The 15548-nt window shown below is 45.6% G+C and overlaps 1 protein-coding gene across 2 annotated transcripts in view; it reads left to right on the top strand.

Moving 5' to 3' along the window:
• The window catches only part of GRAMD1B (GRAM domain containing 1B), a 131215-nt gene that overhangs the window by 20866 nt on the left and 94801 nt on the right, over positions 1-15548 (top strand). The window contains exon 3 of one of the 2 annotated variants that reach the window (XM_059488369.1): positions 4909-5247. The exons of the other annotated variant lie outside the window; for it this stretch is intronic. Coding sequence (XP_059344352.1) covers positions 4909-4915 — 7 coding nt within the window. The 3' untranslated portion in view covers positions 4916-5247. Of the gene's footprint in view, positions 1-4908; positions 5248-15548 lie in introns of those variants that run through there. 2 annotated transcript variants of the gene reach the window in all.

The following is a 15548-nucleotide window of genomic DNA, read 5'->3' as shown; positions in this document are numbered from 1 at the left end:
CACAAAAGCTGTTGAAAACTGATTTTTGGTGTTTCTTTGGGTGCGTGATTTATGGGTGTTGCTTTGCTCAGAGCCACATGATGAGGAGTTTTGCTGCATCTTCTAGGTCAAGTTTTGAGCCTGAATCTGCTGAGTTTTCTTGTGCTGAGCCATGAGTTATCACTGATTTATTTTCCTTGCACTTCTCAGAGTTATCTAAGACGAAATGTGATTTATTTTGGTTTAGAAGTGTTTAAAAAGCTGCATTTTTCATCAGCTTGAAAGTGGGAAAATGCATCCAGCCCCTGAAACAGCAGGAATTGACTCACTTGACCCTAAGGAGCCAATTAATACCCCATGTTAAAATTCCATATCCCACGAGGGGTTTTGGCTCAGAATCAGCACTTGGGAGTTGTAGCTCACCTCCTCCTCCAATTATCCATCTTCCCATGGCTGTGGAGCCTGGACTAATTAACAAAACATCCCTAATTGACTGACAGGTGAGTGCTTGCAGCCAGGAAATGGAGTGGGACAGCAGAGCAGGGGGTTCTGAGGGCATCTGAAATTCCATTTCAGCTGGAATCCCACAGCTTGTCAGAGTGACCCCAAGAGATGTTTAAAGTCTCTTTTCCCAGCCTGGCGCTTGAAGAAGGAGTCAGAGCTCTTAATTTCTCGATCTCAAGGTTGTTTATTGTTCCTTATCTATAAAAATTTTTCTCTTGTCCTGCTGAGGTCCGTCCAGGCACTCTGCCTGCCCCCAGGGCAGTGTTATGTCTTTATACTAAAAACTACCTGTACAATATTTACCATAACTTCCCAATCCCTATCACCCATGTTAGACAGTGAGCTTCTACTCTAAACCAATCCCAAAGTGCCACCATCACAGCAGAAGATGGAGGCCAAGAAGAAGAAGGAGAAAGGCTGGATGTGACCGTGTTCACAGGGGCCTGAGGATGAGGGAAGAGACGAGGATCTGACTCCATGTTTCAGAAGGCTGATTTATTATGATATATATTATATATTAAAACTATACCAAAAGAATAGAAGAAAGGATTTCATGAGAAGGCTGGCTAAGAATAGAAAAAGAAAGAATGATAACAAAGGGTTGTGGCTCGGCTCTCTGTCCAAAACAGCTGACTGTGATTGGCCATTAATTAGAAACAACCCCATAAGACCAATCACAGATGCACCTGTTGCATCCCACAGCAGCAGATAACCATTGTTTACATTTTGTTCCTGAGGCCTCCCAGCTTCTCAGGAGGAAAAATCCTAAGGAAAGGATTTTCCATAAAAGATGTCTGGACACACCCAGATCCCTCCATCTTACCTCCTGAACCCCCATTCTAAAAACCCCAAAATCTACTTTTTTACCCCGTGATAACTTCGTTATTACTCTATCTAAACTGTTGTGGCTTGCTGATCTTCATCTAAGGTTGGTCATTTACTCAAAATCAAACCCACAGGTGTTCTGGGCTCCGCGCCAGGGTCTCTGAGCCCCCTGGCAGGGGTCTTGGACAGAGGGATGTTTGGGGTTCCCCCACCCAGGATTTCACCAGAGCTGGAGGATGTGAGCAGGAAGGAGGGCAGGGAGCAGGTGCTGTGCCCTGGAAGGTGCCCCTTGCCTTGGCACGCTGCCCTGGCATCCCAGAGAGAGATGGGCAGGAGCAGGAGGAGCCCGGGGTGCTCTGAGCAGGGAACGAGCTGCACCGGCTGAAAGGAGCAGCCCCAGCCTGAAGCCAAGAGCTGCTGAGCTGGTTGTGAGATGGAAGCAGGAAGGACACCCAGCTGAGCATGGCCGGAACCCTCCCAGGCAGCATCTGCACCAAAGGCGCAGCTCCCTCCTCAGCCAGGGATCCCCACGGCGGCTCCTGGAGGTGTGAGGAGCAGGCTGAACCTCCTGCCCTGCTCTGGGTGCGCTCGGGGCTCTCTGCCACCCTTCCTCTGAGCCGTGGGTGCTGCGCTGCTGCTGCCTGCAGGGCTGGCACAGGCTGCCATGGTCCAGCAGCCCTGCCCTGGCACAGCGTCCTGCGGCACGGCGGCCAGGCACGTGTGCCACCCCTGCGTCTCCTCCCTGAGGAAAAAACTGTCCCTCTGCAAACCGTGTGAGTGCTGTCTCTGCCTGCTGAGAGGGAGCCGCGCTTCATTTTTGGGCTAATAATGTTCTTTATTTTGGGCTAATAATGTTCTTTATTTTGGGCTAATAATGTTCTTTATTTTGGGCTAATAATCTCCTTTATTTTGGGCTAATAATCTCCTTTATTTTGGGCTAATAATCTCCTTTATTTTGGGCTAATAATCTCCTTTATTTTGGGCTAATAATGTCCTTTATTTTGGGCTAATAATCTCCTTTATTGGGATAAAAATGTCCTTTACTTTGGGGTAATAATGTCCTTTATTTGGATAATTATGTCCTTGATTTTGGGGTAATAATGTCCTTGATTTTGGGGTAATAATCTCCTTTATTGGGATAATAATGTCCTTGATTTTGGAGTAATAATCTCCTTTTTTGGGATAGTAATGTCCTTTATTTTGGAGTAATCATGTTGTTTATTGGGATAATAATGTCCTTGATTTTTGGGGTAATAATCTCCTTCATTGAGATAATAATGTCCTTGATTTTGGGGTAATAATGTCCTTGATTTTGGGGTAATAATCTCCTTTTTTGGGATAGTAATGTCCTTTATTTTGGAGTAATCATGTCGTTTATTGGGATAATAATGTCCTTGATTTTTGGGGTAATAATCTCCTTTATTGAGATAATAATGTCCTTGATTTTGGGGTAATAATGTCCTTGATTTTGGGGTAATAATGTCCTTGATTTTTGGGGTAATAATCTCCTTTATTGGGATAATAATGTCCTTGATTTTGGGGTAATAATGTCCTTAATTTTGGGGTAATAATGTCATTTATTGGGATAATAATGTCCTTGATTTTTGGGGTAATAATCTCCTTTATTGGGATAATAATGTCCTTGATTTTGGGGTAATAATGTCCTTAATTTTGGGGTAATAATGTCATTTATTGGGATAATAATGTCCTTGATTTTTGGGGTAATAATCTCCTTTATTGGGATAATAATGTCCTTGATTTTGGGGTAATAATGTCCTTAATTTGGGGGTAATAATGTCGTTTATTGGGATAATAATGTCCTTGATTTTTGGGGTAATAATCTCCTTTATTGGGATAATCATGTCCTTAATTTTTGGGTAATAATCTCCTTAATTTTGGGGTAATAATCTCCTTTATTGGGCCATTAATGTCCTTGATTTTGGGGTAATAATGTCCTTAATTTGGGGGTAATAATGTCCTTTATGGGTGTTTTTAGCTGGAAGAATTTAGTGGGATGTGCTGGAAAGAGGTTTGGGGTGAATTTAGGGCTCGGTTCTTTGCTGATTGCCTGAGTGAGTCACTTGTGTCGCTATTTATGAAAATTATTTATCACTATTTATGAAATAAAAGAGGAGAATTCCCCTTTTACCTCCCAGGAAAACAGAGGTGGGGAATTAAGTCTGAGCTGCTCGCATGCTGAAACGCTTCTCAAAAAAAAAAGTTCAAATTCAGGCAGAGGGTTCAAATAATTGTGCTTGAGTTAAAATAATTCCAGGGTGGGTAAGGCTGGGATTGAGGCACAGATTTGGGTGAGATGTGTGCACATAAGAGACCCCAGAATCACTGAAAGGAGACAAAATTGTGCATAAATTACCTTGAATTTCCACCAAATTAACCCCAAATTCATGAACCTGTCTCTGCTTGAACCAAGGAATTGTTCTTGTCCAAGGCACCCATCAGGTTTAAGGAGGCAAAGCGTGTTTTAATTAAAAATGATATATAATACTGAACCAGAGGAAAAAATAATCCTTAGACTGAGCCTAAAGAGGAGAGAAACTGTTAAAGAGGGGAGAGCATGGAAAGCAAGGCTGGAAATGGAGGAGAGGGAACTGAGTGGCAGTTTATAAGAGATAATAAAAAAACTATTTGCACAAAAAACCCCAAATAAATCAAAATTGTTTACATTTACACTGCTGTAAATCCAAATGATTTACACAGAGATCATATCTCAAGGAGGAAATGGAGAAGTTAACTTTAACAAAGATCTCTGATATATCCTGCATCTCATTTTCGTTCCCTAATCTGTGCAGCTCCCAATTCTGCAGTTCCAGGGCTGCAGGGCTTGCTGCTGCTCTGAGCAATCTCATAAAGATTTCTCCAATAATGGATCAAAATTCACCAGGCAGCTTTCAAGGGAATTAGGGGAAAGTTTGCCACAGAGAGAAGCTGAAGAAATTCTGTTGGCTGCTTGAATTTTCCCAGGAAGTTGTGGGGAGTGCAGAAAGGAGGGCAAAGTTTGAAAATGGATAAATTTAATATCATTAATGTTGCTAGGGTTTATTTGTTCTGCATCTTTCTCTCTCTGTCCTTTTCCCTTTGGCACAGCATTCTGAGCCCTTTTCCTGCAAAGATCCTTGGCAGGAATGATCCTGATCCACTCAGATCCCTGATTTACCCCTCACTGATGGATCTTCATCTTCAGGGAGCTTTTTAAAACTCTCCTGGCCAGGACTTGGAGCTCCCACAGCTCCCTGATGTGAACCCTGGTGCTTTTGCAATCCCTTGGAATTGAATGGAATTCAATCACTGGGATTTGAATCCAGCTCCAAACTCTGAGCCAGTTTGACTTAATATTAAATAGAGAGTTCAACCAGACTGCTGGAAGGTTTTTTTTATCGTAAGAAAGATGGTTACTATTTAGTTTATGTCCCTTTTTAGCCCCTCTCACCTCTGGCTGACAAGAGCAGCTTAAGCTCAGCTCTGCTCCCCTCGGTTTGTGAACCTGGCAGAGTCAGTGAATGAAAACACCACTCTGCTCCTCAGATGCCACCACTGTTCTTTTTGGGTGTTTTTATTGAAATTTCTGATTTTTCTGGACAGGTTCTGACTCTTGTGGGCTGGTTTAGCCCAGCTGAGCTCAGCCCTGCTGTGCCGTGCCTGTCTCTGGGTGCAGGGGAGGCCTGACAGACCCGCCAGGGATGCTCGGATCCTTGGAGCAGAGAGAAGGAGCCCGTTCTGAGAGGGGACGTGGGGCTCCCTGAGATGGCCTGAAAATGCTCCAATTGTTGGCCTGACCGAGGGCAGCGCCAGCAAAGAGAGACAAAGCCTTTGTGGGCTCCTTTTGCAGCACTGAAACTGCAGTTCTGCTGGAAAACTGAACATCGGAGAGTCTCACAGAACTTAACTGGTCCCCCTGTGCTGGGGCTGTCAGGGATGCACAGAAGGGAGGGTTTGTTGGGCACAGAGGATTTTGGGGTTTGCTGGGCACAGAAGGGAGGGTTTTGGGTTTGTTGGGCACAGAAGGGAGGGGTTTTTGGGCATAGAAGGGAGGGTTTTGGGATTTGTTAGGCATAGAAGGGAGGGGTTTTGGGTGTTTGGGCACAGAAGGGAGGGTTTTGGGGTTTGTTAGGCATAGAAGGGAGGGGTTTTGGGTTTGTTGGGCACAGAAGGGAGGGTTTTTGACTTTGCTGGGCATAGAAGGGAGGGGTTTTGGGTGTTTGGGCACAGAAGGGAGGGTTTTGGGTGTTTGGGCACAGAAGGGAGGGTTTGGGGGTTTGTTAGGCATAGAAGGGAGGGTTTTGGGTTTTTTGGGCCTAGAAGGGCGGGTTTGATGTGCAGGGAAAGGATAAATGCACAGGTGAGGAGAAACAGTGCAGGGGTAAGTGAGGCAAACCCCACTTGTGGAGCCAATAAATTGGAGAGCACAAAAAGGTGTCACCCTGGTTTTTTAAGATTTTTCAAGATTTTCTAATTCTGTTTCTGCAGGGAAGGGTTTGCATTGCAGATTTGGCTGTAAATTGAGGTCAGAGCTGCCCACCTCATCTCACAGGGATGCCTTGTTAAACTGGATTAACTCCAGGATAAAATCCCTCCGTGGGATGTCTTTAGGGGCTCAGAACTGTCCTTCCAATCTTACAGCATGTGCCCAAACCCAAAGGATTTGGGAATTCTGCTGTATTAGTGATGATAGCAGGATGAATGATGCTGGAAAGGAGTGCGGGGTTCCCTGAGACAAAGCAGAGTGTGGGCAGCCCCTCTTTGTGTGCCTGTCACACAAACCCACCTTCCTTCAGGCTGGGAACATTTCAGCAGGGCTGGCATCACAAAGCAAGATGTGACTCATGCCATGAGGGTTCTTGGTGTTCCTCTGCACAAAAAAAGTGAATTTGTCCCTTGTTCCACCTGTGTGGGGTGGCTGCAGTGCCACAAAGGTGATGTTCAGTTAAAATGGGGTGCAGCTCTCCAGGAACCCTTTTTATTTTCTAACATTTTCCCCTTGTGAATCATTTGCTGTTGATATTATTTGGGTGTAGAATTTCCCAGGGGATGTTCGGGGAGCTGCTTAAGGGGAAGTGAAAAGTGATCTTACACAAACAGAGCTCCATCTGTGGGTCTGACCAACAGAGAAGACAAATAAAATGTGAGAATGCACATGATAGAACACATCCCTTGGCTTATTTGCAGCCAAAATCCAGTTTAAAAGGGGGAATTTCCCATTTCAGAAAACTTCCTGGGAGGTTAAAATGTGTATCTACTTAATAAAACTGTAAAATGTGATGTCAGACATCCCAGCTGGACCCCAATGTCCCTTCTTGTGCTGGAGAGTTGAGTTAGCAGATGGAGCTGCTGTCTGTGAGGAGTCAGTGCCATCTTCTCCCTTTTTACAGAGATTTTTTAGCTCAAAGCAGTGGGGTGGAAAGGGTGTCTCAAGGTAGGAGCCCCTTGGGTTGCTACAGCTTTAACCTGCTTCTGTTTTTAATAAAATCTCAGAGATTTCAAGCTTCTCTTAATCTTGGGGATGAGATGGGGCAAAACTCTGAGTTTGTAGTGACTCCTTTGATGTGCAGTGTGCAGGGAAAGGATAAATGCACAGGTGAGGAGAAATAGTGCAGGGATAAGTGAGACAAAACCCACAAAAATAAATTGGAGAGCAGAAAAAGGTGTCACCCTGTTTTTTAAGATTTTTCTAAGCCTTCTGATGCTGACATTCTTGTAGCGAACTTTCTCACACGCTTTCTGTAAATAACTCATTGTTTTGCATTCCTTTATGGAGGAGGAGAAATTGATGGACTGTTGGTCTGTCCAGTGTCATTGGAGAGGTGGCGCTGTCACCCTCCAAAACGCTGTCACTTTTGGAAAACTGTAAATGTTGGAGTCAGGAAATAAACTTCCCTTTTTTCCTTCACCTTGAGAGCAGCGGTGTGCGCTTGTGTTCTTTGGTGTCCTATAGCGACAAAAAGATTTGTTTTTTACAAATCTCTAAATCTTTTACAAATATTTCCTTTTGTTCTTCCCTCTTGAATTTTTGGAGGATCTGGGCCCACAATAATCTGGATTTTGGCTGGTCACAGCCCTGGCTGAAGGCACAGGAGATGCTGATCCTCCTGCCTTGGCAGCTGGAGGAGAAATTGCTCTTGAGGCTCAGTGGTGCTGCCTCAGCTTCCTTGGGGATGGGGCAGGGTGTGAGTGCTGGGAAGGGATTTAGGAATTGCTTCCTCCAGCTGGAATGCTGCTGTCCTCACAGGATCAGTGGGAATTGCTTCCTCCAGCTGGAATGCTGCTCTCCTCACAGAGCCCTTTGCATCTCACAGCCATCAGCTCTTTCTGAAGGCAGCTGCTCACTGCAGGGCATTTCTTCTTCATTCTCTGTAGGGACAGAAAAATTCCACTGGTCTGAGCTGGGAATTTGAGGTGTTTTGCACTGGTCTGGTGAAGGAGAGCTGAACAAAGCAATTCTCTCCTGGCTTTGCAGTCAGCACACACACATCCCTCGTCATGGCCTGTTCTGTGCTCTCAGCGCTGTAAATCTTTGGAAAATGACAAGATTCGCAATGGTTACCTTGGGAAATGAGTGGATCTTCACATTTCATAGTCAGCAGTGAAAAAGGAGAGGTACCAGCGATTCCAGAGGAGTGTGGAAAATCCTTTTATGGAATTTATCTCTGCAAGGTGTCCCCTGCCTTCCTTCTGAGCTGAGCGTCCACACTTTTCACCAGGTGTTTTCTGCCATTTCAGGAGATTTGGGGAAAATGTGGGATAGTGGTAGTGGGCACTCTGCTGGGTTAATTCTGCCCTTGAGATTGTCATTCCAGTAACCATTACAGTCCAACTTTCTTTGTTTCAACATAGAATTCATTCTCTCCACTTTCTGCACCTCACCCCACAGCAGCACTGCAGCTGGCACAAGGAAATGAGCGCATCTTCACATTTCATAATCAGCAATCAAAAAGGAGAGGTACCAACTATTTGAGAGCTTGGAATACCCTTTTATGGATTTTACCTCTGCAAGGTGTCCCTTGGCTTCCTCCTAAGCTGAGCATCCACACTTTTCACCAGGTGTTTTCCCATTTCAGGAGATTTGGGGAAAGCTGGGACAGTGGTAGTGGGCAGTCTGCTGGGTCAATTCTGCCCTTGAGAATTTAATTCCAGTAACCATCATCATCAAACTCTCCTTGTTTCAACAAAGAATTCATTGTCTCAGCTTTCTGCACCTCACCCCACAGCAGCATCTTGCATCTGGCACAGGGAAATGAGTGGATCTTCACATTTCATAGTCAGCATCAAAAGGAGAGGTACCAACCATTCCAGAGGAGTGTGGAACATCCTTTTGTGGATTTTACCTCTCCAAAGCATCTCCTGGCTTCCTTCTGAGCTGAACATGGACACTTTTCACCAGGTGTTTTTTCCCATTTCAGGAGATTTGGGGAAAGCTGGGACAGTGATAGTGGGCAGGTAAATTCTGCCCTTGAGAATTAATTCCAGTAACCATTATCATCAAACTCTCTCCAGTAACCATTATCATCAAACTCTCCTTGTTTCAACAGAGAATTCATTCTCTCAGCTTTCTGCACCTCACCCCACAGCAGCACTGCATCTGGCAAAAGGAAATGAGTGCATCTTCAAATTTCATAGTCAGCAAAGAGGAGAGGTACCAACCATCCCAGAGGGGCTTGGAACATCCTTTTATGCTTTTTATGTCTATAAGGCATCCCCTAGCTTCATTCTGAGCTGAACATCCACACTTTTCACACATCTTTCAGGTATCTTCTGCCCTGTTACAGGAGATTTGGGGAAAATGTGGGACAGTGGTAGTGGGCAGTCTGCTGGGTCAGTTCTGCCCTTGAGGATTTAATTCCAGTAACCATCATCATCAAACTCTCAGCTGAACAGAGAATTCATTCGCTCAGCTTTCTGCACCTTACCCCACAGCAGCATCTTGCATCTGGCAAAAAGTCTCCTGGGCAGCTGCTCCTTTAAAATGGAATTGCCTGTGATGGGAGAAATCTGAGAGCAGAGCAGCTCCAGCAGCTCCTTGCTCAGCTCTGCCCTCTCATCAGCCTCGTCACTGCTGCTTCCTCTGGGCCAGGCTGCAGTGGGCACAGCAAGCCCCAGAGCCACCCCAGGGCTGTCCCCTGCAGCCCTGCATCCTTCCTTCCACGCTGGACTCGGAGGTCACGGCCCTGTGCTGCTTTTCCCCCTGCCCCACTGTGCGTGTGTAACCCAGCTGGGGTTTTATCCTCTTTGGCTGCAGCCGTGTTTTCCTGCCCTGCTGCTGCAGGGAGGCTCCCTCAGGCTGCTGGGACTGGCCTGGGACAGATCCCCCCCTGCTGCCGATGACTGTAACCGTGTGAGTGCTCGCTGACCTCTGCCTTTCTTCTTCTGCTTCTCTGCCTGCCCCTCCGCTGCCCTGGCCTGTGCTGAGTGTTTGTGTTGTGCATCTTGGTGTGTGCAGCAAGGTTGGGCACTGGGATGGCACCAGCCCCGCTGCTTTTTCCCCTCTTCTCCTCCAACTTTCCCCTAATACTTTCCCCTAATACTTTCCCCCAATACTTTCCCCCAATACTTTCCCCCCCAATACTTTCCCCCAATACTTTCCCCCAATACTTTCCCCCCAATACTTTCCCCCCCAATACTTTCCCCCCCAATACTTTCCCCCCAATACTTTCCCCCAATACTTTCCCCCCAATACTTTCCCCCCAATACTTTCCCCCAATACTTCCCCCCCAATACTTCACCCTAATATTTAACCTCATACTTTTCTTCTCCCTGGTTTCCATTCCCCCAATGAGCCCTGCCCCAAACCTTTGGCTGCCGAGTGCTGGCTCTGCTGAACCCCTTCCTGCTCTTTCAGTGCCATTCCCGTGGGATTATGGGCCTGTTTGGGGGTCTGGCAAAGCTTCCAGCTCTGTAGGAGTTCGGGATTTCTTTACTCTTTGCTCCAGGTTTAGGGTTCTGTATGTGAGTTCAGGCTTTGTGCAGCACCTGCCGCCCATCCTGAGGAAGCAGGGTTGATGCTGGGTGGCTCTGTGGGTCAGGGGCATCCTCTGCCCTCTGTTCCTGCTGCCAGCCTTGGTTCTGCCCTGTTGTTGATGCCACTGGCACTGGGAGAGCCCCTGAACCTGCAGGGGAAGGCTTTCAGTGCTGCTCTGAAATGCCTCCCTGCAGCCTCAGGTTGTGTTCTTTAGCTGATTTCTCATGTCTCAGGTTTCAGAATTGAAGTGTTCAGGATCTTTCCCCTCCTCTGCAGTCATCCCTCTAATGTCTTTTATTCCTAAAGCCAAAAAAATATCATAATGTACGTTCTTCACCAGTTTATCCGTAACTGGAGGTTATTTTTAATAGGATATTGCAGGAGCTACCCCACAGATCCAGAGGGGAACAGGAGGTTTGGTTTCTCCAGGGTCTCCATGGATGATCCTCAGGCAGGGCCAGCCCATCCAGGTTGTTGGACTGAATATAAAGATTTAGCTTGGAAAGACTTTGGTTCCAACAGGTCTGAAGGTTTTATTTAGGCATTTAAAAGCACTCTGATTTGGGGAGTCTGCATGTTTAACATGATGCTGAGTGGAAATCTCCTCCTGTTCAGGCGTTGGACTGTGGTGTGATGGGAATTAATTCAGACCATGACATAATTCAGGATCTCTTTGTCTCAGAGAAATAAACCAACCAAGATTTCTGCCCCAGGCAGTGACCTCTTGCTGCCTGCTCACAGTGGCTGCACATTCTTGGCAATGGAGGCAAAAATTAGGAAATTAAGAAATGCCCTCCCTTTGAATTGCCCAGAAAAGAAGAATGGGGATTTCTCTCTGAGGTGTGCCATGAGTCAGAGTTCTCTGTTCCGCAGATTTGCAGTGACTGAGCCTTTCCCAGCCTGGGAGAGGTTCTTGCACCACCCCAGGCAAAAGGAAGGCTGAGTTCAAACAGGCAGGACAATGAGGGGAGGCAAAGAGCCAAAGCACAGCGTGAAAGCAGGATTTAAAAATTCTAATATTGCTCAAGAAAGCAGCAGTTACAACCTGAATCATCCCGGCCTCTCCGCCTTCCTGGTGCTGCCCCTCATTCTCCTGATACAAATATTCTTCCTATACCCAAGTCTCTTTTTATTATTTTAAATAATATATTTAAAATTATATATTTTAAATTATTTTTTAAAAAAAATAAGGGAATTATTTTTCTCCTTTTGATGGAGGGCTGGTTTTCTCCATTCTCTGATTCCAAGTAGGAATCAGAAAAAAAGTAGGAGTCAGAAAAAGGTAGAAATATTCCAAATAGGAATCAGAAAAAAAGTAGGAATATTCCAATAAGGAATCAGAAAAATGTGGGAATATTCCAAGCAGGAATCAGAAAAAAGTAGGAATACTGCAAGTAGGAATCAGGAGAAGGTAGGAATCAGAAAAAGGTAGAAATATTCCAAATAGGAATCAGAAAAAGGTGGGAATATTCCAAGTATCAATCAGAAAAAAGGTAGGGATATTGCAAGTAGGAATCAGATAAAGGTAGGAATAATCCAAGTGGGAATCATAAAAAAAGTTAGGAATATTCCAAGTAGGAATCATAAAAGGTAGGAATATTGCAAGTAGGAATCAGGAAAAGGTAGGAATATTCAAAGTAAGAATCAGAAAAAGGTAGGAATCAGAAAAAGGTAGGAATATTCCAAGTAGGAATCAGAAAAAGGTAGGAATATTGCAAGTGGGAATCAGAAAATGGCAGGAATATCCCAAGTAGGAATATCACAAGTAGGAATCAGAAAAAAGGCAGGAATCAGCAAAAGGTAGGAATATTGCAAGTGGGAATCAGGAGAAGGTAGGAATATTCCAGATAGGAATCAGAAAAAGGTGGGAATATTCCGAGTAGGGATCAGAAAAAGGTAGGGATCAGAAAAAGGTGGGAATATTGCAAGTAAGAATCATAAAAAAGCTAGGAATATTCCAAGTAGGAATCAGAAAAAGGTAGGAATATTCCAAGTAGGAATCAGGAAAAAAGGTAGGAATATTGCAAGTAGGGATCAGAAAAAGGTAGGAATATTGCAAGTAGGGATCAGAAAAAGGTAGGAATATTGCAAGTAGGGATCAGAAAAAGGTAGGAATATTGCAAGTAGGAATCACCAAGGTGCTGTGCTGCTGTTCCACCTTTCTGTGCCTCCCAGGAGCCCAGCTCAGGGGCAGAGGCTCAGAAATGGCTCTCGGGCTCTCTCTGCCCTGGCCATGAACTACAGCTCCCGTCATGCCTGCAGAGAGAGAAATGCATTTTTTATTTTTTTTTTTTTTTTGCTGGAAATGAAGCCTCATGTGACTTCCCAGCTGCTGCAGCACTGAGGGAGTCCCTGCAGGGCTTTTTCCCAGGGAAATGGAGGTGTGCCCTGGCTGGCAGATGCTGTGATGGCATCTGCACATCGCTGCCCGTCGCTGCCGCCTTCGGGGAGGACTCGGGACTGTGCCCACCTGCCACATTTTCCTGGGGATCTGTACACCTGTAACCAAGGTGCATTCGCCAATTAAACTCTCTCCTCCTTGGCATTCCAATTAAACTCTCTCCTCCTTACATTTTCTCTAGCAGTCCTTCCTCTCTCCCTGTAACATTTCCTGATTTGTTTCTAATTTCCCCTCCCACTGGTTCTGTCGCTAACAGGTTTTGTTTGCATGCATTTCACAGACCCAAACAGGGTTTTTTTTTGGTGCTTCCCTAACTCCTTTTCTTTTCTTTTTTTATTTTTTTTTGCCATATGGGAGAATCACAGCGTGGCTGGAGTGGCAGCACATTGAATTCATGCCTGCAGCTCACGCACCTTTCCTGGCAAATTAATCTGAGCCTGCTCAGCCCTTTGTTTGCACTGCTGGGCACTTGAAAAAGGGAATTTTTTTAGTCCCTAGGAGCCTTTGAGAGGTGAGGCTCTTATTCTATAAATAGAAAAAGGGAATTTTTTAGTCCCTGGGAGTCTTTGAGGGATGTGGAGCCATACAGAGGATGCCCAGCTGTGCCTGTGGGAAGGGTAATGCTGACAAAAAGCAATGTTCTCTAATTGTTAAGGAATCCTTTTGGAGGAGCTGGAAGCCCGGGCTAACAGGACCGCGGCTGTGGATATTTATGGAGCCTGGAATTCTGTAAATAGAAAAAGGGAATTTTTTAGTCCCTGAGAGCCTTTGAGAGGCGAGGCTGCTCTGGAGCCATACAGAGGATGCCCTGCTGGCTGTGGGCTGTGCCTGTGGGAAGGGTAATGCTGACAAAAAGCAATGTTCTCTAATTGCTAAGGAATCCTTTTGGAGGCAATTAGGAACCCCGGGCTAACGGGGCCGTGGCTGTGGATATTTATGGAGCCTGGAATTCCTCCCCGGAGCTCAGGCATTTCACAGTGGGCTGTTCCCTTCCTAAGGCTGCACTTCCTCAGGAGATGTTTCCTGTTTGCTTTAAGTTCAGGAGCTGCTGCAGCCACAGGGAGCCTCTGCTGTAGAGAGGCTGAAACGTGGAAATTCAGCTTTTTCTGAATTGCAAAATTACGATTCTTTACCTCAGGATTTGCTGAAAGTCCTTCATGAAGCTGTAGTGCTTTTTTTACCCCTTCCCACGCTGTCGTGAACTTGGAGAAAATCACAGAAGTAGAAATGTCATTGGAGAAAATCACAGAAAGAGAAATGTCATTGAGGGACATCTGTGGCTTCATGAAGGAGGGGTTGGGGAGCAGGGGCTGTGGATTTGCTGTTTGTGGATCTCTGTGTCTGCACTGGAGGCTTTAGGAGGCTGAAATAAGTGTTCAGAGGAGGGGCTTTATGTCCCTGACCAGGCTGTATTTTGTGACAGCATTCACAGGGGTCTGAGGATGAGGGAAGAGACGAGGATCTGACTCCATGTTTCAGAAAGCTGATTTATTACTTTATGATATATATTATATTAAAACTATACTAAAAGAATAGAAGAAAAGGTTTCCTCAGAAGGGTAGCTAAGCTAAGAATAGAAAGGAATGATAACAAAGGTTTGTGACTGGGACAGAGAGTCTGAGCCAGCTGACTGTGACTGGCCATTAATTAGAAACAACCACACGAGACCAATCCCAGATGCACCTGTTGCATTCCACAGCAGCAGATAACCATTGTTTACATTTTGTTCCTGAGGCCTGTCAGCTTCTCAGGAGGAAAAATCCTAAGGAAAGGATTTTCATAAAAAGATGTCTGCGACAGTATTTCATGGAATCACGGAATGGTTTGGGATGGAAGGGACCTTACACCCACCCAGTCCCATGGCAGGGACCCCTCCCACCATGCCAGGGTGCTCCAAGCCCCATCCAGCCCAGCCTTGGGATGAATTCCTTCCCAGTTCCCATCCAAGGCTCCTCTCTCCCAGAGCTTTTGTGTATCCTGAGCACAAAGGAGCAGTGTGCCAGCGTGGGTTTGTGCAGGCACGCATGAACGCATGGCAGCACAAACACAGGGCAAAATCCACATTTTGTGAGTGTCAAGGCTCCAAGAGGAGCCCTCTCTGTGCTCATGGCCCTTCCTAGGGGTGCCTTGGTGCTGAGGGCTCCTGCCTGTCCCCAGCCTGCTGCACCCTCTGCAGGAGGGTGACATCTGTGCCATTGTCCTCCAGCACAGGCTGGTGCCAGGGCTGTCAAATACTGAATGTACTAAAATCCTGCGGGTCTGCCAGGGCTGTCAAATATGGAATATAATAAACCCTTGTGGGTCTGCCAGGGCTGTAAGTTAAATATTGAATATACCAAACCCCCCTCAGTCTGCCAGGGCTGTAAATATAGTAAACCCCTAATGGGTCTGCCACAGCTGTAAAATATTGAATATAACAAATCCCCATGGATCTGCCATGACTGTAAGTAAAATATTGAATATATTAAACCCCCATGGGTCTACCAGGGCTGTAAAATATTGAATATACTAAACAGTCGTCGGTCTGTCAGGGCTGTAAAATACTGAATATAATAAACCCCCATGGGTCTGATACAGCTGTAAAATATAGATTATACTAAACACCCATGAATCTGCCATAGCTGTAAAATATTGAATATACTAAACAGTCGTGGGTCTGCCAGGGCTGTAAGTTAACTATTGAATATACCAAACCCCTGTGGGTCTGCCATGGCCGTAGATATGGAATATACTAAATCCCCATGAGTCTGCTACAGCTGTGAAATATTGAATATACTCAACTCCCAGGGGTCTGCCAGGGCTGTAAAATATTGAATATAACAAACCCTCGTGGGTCTGCCATGGCTGTAAAATATTGAATATAACAAA

This window comes from Ammospiza nelsoni, chromosome 24 (genome assembly GCF_027579445.1).
Source record: "Ammospiza nelsoni isolate bAmmNel1 chromosome 24, bAmmNel1.pri, whole genome shotgun sequence".
In the NCBI taxonomy this organism is placed as follows: Eukaryota; Metazoa; Chordata; class Aves; order Passeriformes; family Passerellidae; genus Ammospiza; species Ammospiza nelsoni.
This window is presented reverse-complemented; position numbering and strand designations above follow the sequence as displayed.